Genomic DNA, 6290 nt, shown 5'->3' on the forward strand with positions numbered 1-6290 from the left:
ACACCCATTTGCACACTTGTGCCAGCTGCTGGCACCACGGACACACAAGCCCACCAACTCACGGTCTTGAATTCAAGGAAAAGAATTTAATAAGACAATAGGACAGATTGTGCTGATCCAGCACAAGGTAGGACAAGACACATGTGCGGACCAGCTGCCTATTTGCACACAACCAACCCTTTTTATCTCCTTACACCTCTCTTTTCCTCCCTAAATCCCATAAATCTCTCCTTTTTCCCACCTTTGGTTCCTCCCCTAAAAATCTCACCGTAAACCCTGTGCAATCCCAAAATACTCTTCCCCTGCATGCCATAAGATGTCCCCCATCCCTTGACAGCGATCCCCCTTAGTCCATATGGCGATCCAGATTTCTGCTCCCGATGTCACATCTCCATGGGTCTTGTGCCAGGACCATGGCTCTGCTGGGACAGCTCTTGGAGGGATCTGAACAGAATACATCTTCCTTGGAAGTCCTTCATTTGGGTTCCCACCTGCTAATAAGCTCCTGTGCTCCTCTGGGCTTGTGCAGATGGGCTTTTGATGGGCTGGTGGCCCCCAGGGTTGGGCTGGGACTAGCCTGGCAGGGTATTATTTGTCTCTTTGCACTCCTTTGTGGCTGTGCAGATGAGCTTTTGTCACATAACCCAACACCACAATAACCAGAAGGCAGAGCAGAGATCCATGTGAAAGAGGTAAAGAGAAAAGCCACGATAATCATTTAGCAAACAAAATCATGCCAGCGTTGGTGCCGCATGGATCTGATAATCATGGGATCATGCAATTTATTTCACAGATAACACCAGAACTAACAAAGCAACAACTCCCAAATTAAAAGCGTAGCCGGTATCTGAACCGAACGTCACGAACAGGCTGCATCGTCCCGAATCCCCAGCGGCTGACGTCTATTGCTGGGATCTCCTCTTCTCTGTTGACCAGCTCCAGGTCATAGTAACTCAGCATCAGGAACACAAACAGTTTAATTTCAGTGGTTGCAAAGAACCGCCCAGGACAGATGGATACTCCTGCCCCCCAAGGCATGTTGAAGTATTTCAGCCTTTTCCCATTTTTGTAGAAATCTTTCTTGGTGCCATCTGGGTTTACGAAGCGGTCGTACTTAAATTCATGAGGCTCGGGGTGAATCCCAGGGTTCATCTGCACAGAGAGGTGTGGGAACAGAGCCAACCTGTCTCCTTTGCGAAGAGTGTACTCTGTCCCACTGCTCATCTTAAGGCTCATGTCCTGGAGGACAGCTCTGATCAGTACTGGGGCTGCGACCAGCCTCAGGGTCTCCTCCAGAGCACTGTCCAGAAAAGGAGTTTGGTTTAACATGTCCCTTGTGATGTTAATTGGGGGGCTCCCTGCCTTTGCTTCCTGGCCGCTCTCCCTTGAGACTTTATCAACCTCATCCTTCACAGCCTTCATAGCTTCTGGATGTTTCATCAGATACAACAGGAGCCAGAAGGCAGTTGGACCTGTATTGCCTTGGGATGCCCAGAGCAGCATAAACCTGAAACGATTCCGCATGTACTCAGGGACGCCGTTTTCTGCCAGTTGCTGGTCTTGATCACTTATCCACCCACTGATGTTGTCCTTCTGACTGCTCTTCTTCACAGACAGCATGCTCCAGAAGAGCCTCTTCAGCCGTTCGGCTTCTCTTTTGTCCTTGGGAGGCAACACGGCATAAGCCAGGCGAGGGAAGAGGCTGTCGTACTTCCGAAACTCGTGAAACACCTGGTTGGAGTGGATGCGATCTTGCTCGTTAGCTTTCTCCTTGTTATCTGGCCCCTGGTGTGGCTCAGTGCCATACAAAGCCAGGTACCCGGCTCTGAAGACGATGTTGTAGCAGTAGTGGAAGAGGTTATCCTCTTGCCACGCTCGCTTCTCCTCTCCTGAGCTCAGATTGAAAAACATCAGCTTCCAAAAGTTCTCCATGGTGGCCTGTGTCATGACAGTGAGTCCATCTCCCATCAGATGCTTCATGCTCAATGCATGAATGATGCCGTGGTTGGCTTTGGTGGGTTTGTAGCCAAAAACCCGCAGGACCAGTTGAGATGCGAAAGAGTTAAAGTCGAGTTTAGAACGGGATTCCTTCACGATGGCTCCAAAGCAGAAGGGGTCCATCACGAAGGTGAAGTAATAGCCTCCGATCAGCACGGTGAAAATATCTCCGTGTTTTCTCTGCATCCTTTTTAGAAACTCTGAACTGTCCTTTCTGAAATCCAGTGCGTAACCCAGCCAGGGAATCGTACCTTTGTCCAGAGGCGGTTCATCGGGTCTCCGTCTCCGAAACACACCCAGGAGGTAGAGCCCACCGAGCAGCGATGCTAGCAGGGTACAGAGGAGAGTCACCCAGAGCCCCATGAGACCTCTATGCCCGTCCCAGAGCTTGGACGAGAGCTAGGCTGGGGCAGGAGGGTGCTTTTTATTCCCATCCCAGAGCTGATACGCAGACACACAGCTGATAATCTCTGTCCCCATTGGCAGCACGTGTTTGCCTGCAGAGCACTCCAGTGTGTACTTCTCCCTTGATGAACAAACAGAGGTTTTTAAGGTGGAAGGTGTACTATAATCATGTTGGAGTTACTGGGCTGCTGTGGCAGATGGATGAGTTTCAGCATGTGCTCTGCAGCAGCTTAAGCATGAAGCTCATTTTTTGAAAAAGAGGGTTGAGAGCGTTTCACTCGGTGATTTCTGCCTTTAACACCAGGCTATGGACGTGTGCTGCAGGCTGGAAAAATGAGAGGAAGAGTGGATGGAGGAAATGTTACTGGAAGTGAGCTCAGGATGGAGGGAAAGGGGGTACAGCTGAGCTAATTTGGTCTCAAAAGCCAAGAGAAGGAAAGGTGTCCAACACCTTGATGTTCTTGAGCGCACAGTGCCCCATAAGTGCTTTGCCAATGAACAGTGTCAGCACTGCTAATATGAGAGCAAAGCAAAGCAGGTCTGCCTTTCTCATGGGTGATGGGGAATTGAATCAGTTGCATTTGCTTTGTATCAGATGAGTCCAACATCTGTGTGTGGCCAAGTCCACCTCCCAGCTGGAGACCAGCAGCACCCAGAAGGATGACAGCACTTTCTTCTGTGCACATGCTGGAGCATCTCCCATGCGAGGACAGGTTGAGAGAGTTGGGGGTGCTCAGCCTGGAGAAGAGAAGGCTCCGGGGAGACAGGAGAGATGGGGGGGGGACTCTTCAACAGGGGTTGGAGGGATAGGACAAGGGGGAATGGTTTTAAGCTGAAAGACGGGAGAATTAGATGAGATATTAGGAAGCAATGTTTTCCTGTGCGGGTGGTGAGGCAGTGGCCCAGGTTGCCCAGAGAAGCTGTGGATGCCCCATCCCTGGAGGGGTTCAAGGCCAGGCTGGATGAGGCTTTGGGCAACCTGGGCTAGTGGGAGGTGTCTCTGCCCATGGCAGGGGGGTGGAACTAGAAGTTCTCTAAGGTCCTTTCCAGACCAAAGCATTCTATGATTCTGATTAAGAAAAATGATTTAATAAGGTGCCAGGCCAGGGCACACTGCTTATACACAACCAGCCCCTTTTGATACTCCCCCACTCTATTTTCCCACCCTTTTCCTCCCCAATCCACCCTGATACTCCCTCTCCTGTATTTTTCCCACCTTTGCCCTTCCCCTGAGCATCCCATCACAAGTTTTTCACAGTCCCACGAGACCTCCTCCATATGGGATCATAATCTTTATTCTAGTTTTTGCTTCCCAGCTGCTCTCCCGTTCCACATTCCCTCCCAGTGACCTGACCCGTGGAGTCACAGCATCAACTAAATATTTATTCTGGCTTTTTTTTTTTTTTTTTAAAGAAAAGCTCCCAGCCTTTTGGACACACGCTGTAGTAATGTTGACAAGAAAAATAACAGCAGAGAAAACAAATCCACCTTTCTACATCAATCCAAAGCCCTTCTTGGCCCAGTAATCTTGTCTAGCAATAAAATTAAGGTGATGAATGTTTTCTCTTGAATTATTATTTTTATTTGTACAATTCTAGGCAACTTCCATGCTCAATAGGTCTCCAGGCTGGAAAGGGTCCAAGAGTTTTTGGGGTGAATAGTACCTTTAAATAAAGGTCAGTAAATTAATAATATTGAATTTTAAAGCTACACTGAGTAATAAGGATTGTCTAACAGCTCTCCATGCTCTTCTCTTCAAGCCCATGCTCTCAGTCTGTGGTGTTACAAAGCCATAATTTATATTAAGGATGGTATCCATGGATCTTTTTTATTTTGTCAAAACCAATCTTCAGAAAGGCAGATACCTCCACCACGGTTCTGCTGAGCCCATTTTTTTTTTTCCTCTTTCTCACCGGTTGTTACTTCTTTGAACTTTGTTGGTGATCAAACTGATCCCTAACCAAGGATCTGTCCCTCAGAAAGGGACACAGTTCCCTGCTCAGCAGACTCGAGCGTGGCACAGTTCATCGTAACAGAGAAACCCATCACCAGTCAGACAACCCAGTTTAACGGTGCCTAATTCCTCCCGTTGTCTCTCCTGGTAGACAAAGGGATGAGCCCCGTTGAGCACACCTACTGAGCAGATGGCTAAAGCCAGGGGAAGCAAAGCCACCCCCCAGGCTGGGCTTCTGGCCACTTGAGCCTGGCCTGATGGATGAGCGTGGCAAATCCATTCCCATGCTTACACCAGGAGCTGGAGGGATAATGGGATCGCTCTCCTCCATCAGATCCTTTGGGATTTACAGGGGAGAAATTCCGCACAAGTTTCAGTTTGAATTTTTAGGGGCACAACATCTAGAGAAGCTGCTCCTTCATCCACTAATGCCTCACATACGCCAGACAGGAGCTGGGCTTCTTCCATGATCATAAACCCAGGGGCAATCTTTTTATAATAATTCCAATGTCAATAATGTAAATATTTGTCATGCATTTGTCATACTCAACATTTCTATGTCAGCTGCGTATCTGCTGCAAGACTGGCTACTCTCTGGGGGCTGGATGTCAAAGAAAGCACTTCTCCTGCAAATGGCCCGAGGGATCTTCCATAAATATAACCTGAATCGTTTTTTCACAAAAGCATAGAGCAAGGGGTTGAGACAGCAGTGGACAAAGGACAAACTCTCCGTGATCAGCATGGCATAGTCCAACTGCCTATTGCTTTCACAGCTCCTGATCACACCAGCATCTTGCAGGGAGTGAAGGATGAGGACAATGTTGTAAGGGGACCACAGGACAAAGAAGACACCCACCAGAGTAAAGACTAAGCAGAGCGCTCTCCTTGAGCCAGGCATCTGAGACACAGCGAGGACACATGCTATGCGGGAATAGCAGAAGATCATGAAGAGGAAGGGAAAAAGGAAACCCAGGATGTTTTGAATGACCCGAAAGACAACCTTCCAAAATAAGTGTTCTTGGCCATAATCATGGGTGCATATGATGGTTTTGTTGTGGATTTGCCTTGTGCTGCTGAAGAGGCCATCAGGAATGGAGAGAAGTATGGAAAGGAGCCATACCACCACCAAGACGAGGATGGACATCCTCCATGCCATGTTGCTGCGAGGAGAACAAGCATGAACTATCTGCAGATACATGTCTAGACTCATGCAGCTCACAAAAAAGACCCCACTGTAGAAATTCACAGTGTACATGGCATTTAAGACCGGGCACAATATGTCCCAGGTCACCCACCGAGAAATGTACAGAGCCCAAAAAGGAAGGGTTAGTAGCAAGAAGAAGTCTGAAACCACCAAGTTCAGCAGATACACCTCAGTCATCTTCCTTTTCTTCTTGATGTACATAATGAGGACAATAAACAGGAGGACATTCCCAGCCAACCCAACCAGGAAGACCACGGTGTAAAAAGACGGCAAGAATACTCTGCTGAAGGAGAGCACCTCTTCTTTCGTACAGAGGCTATACTGCATGTAATCCTCCTCATCCAAGTACTCGTACACATAGTCGCTCGAATTGGCAGCATCCACCAAGGTGGCAGCGGTGGTTGTTGTCACCTTTGAAGCTGAGTTTGACAAGTGGCTGCCTAGGAACAAAAGACAAGTGAAGGGGATCAAAATGTTGCTCCAATCCACAAGGAAAAGGCAAACATCACATCATGGAGGGTTTTCCTCTAGTTCATAGGTTTAAATTTCTGCCTCCTTCTGATAAGTACTTTGTGTCCTGCACTCCTGGGCCTTTGCCTATGGAATGGGGACAGCTGTCTATACATACATATACTAAAAATTAATTCTGGTTTCTTTACTCCGACCTATTAAAACTTGAAAGTAAATTAGCACAGTCTTTGACATAACTCACCACTTCCTCCTGACAGA

The 6290-nt window shown here is 48.0% G+C and overlaps 2 protein-coding genes across 2 annotated transcripts; both read right to left on the reverse strand.

Annotated features, from left to right (window-relative positions):
- Window positions 1–828: 828 nt before the first annotated feature.
- Window positions 829–2478, reverse strand: LOC104472378 (5-beta-cholestane-3-alpha,7-alpha-diol 12-alpha-hydroxylase). The gene is given in 1 exon segment (XM_010088033.1): window positions 829–2478. A coding segment is annotated over 1 exon segment (1650 nt).
- A 2408-nt stretch (window positions 2479–4886) lies between these two features.
- ACKR2 (atypical chemokine receptor 2) lies at window positions 4887–6001 on the reverse strand (the record flags this gene model as incomplete). Its single annotated transcript, XM_010088035.1, has 1 exon — window positions 4887–6001. A coding segment is annotated over one exon (1115 nt), but the record flags the coding sequence as incomplete, so codon positions are not given.
- Between the last annotated feature and the right edge of the window lie 289 nt (window positions 6002–6290).

This window comes from Pterocles gutturalis, unplaced genomic scaffold (assembly GCF_000699245.1).
Source record: "Pterocles gutturalis isolate BGI_N339 unplaced genomic scaffold, ASM69924v1 scaffold49026, whole genome shotgun sequence".
NCBI classification, from domain to species: domain Eukaryota; kingdom Metazoa; phylum Chordata; class Aves; order Pterocliformes; family Pteroclidae; genus Pterocles; species Pterocles gutturalis.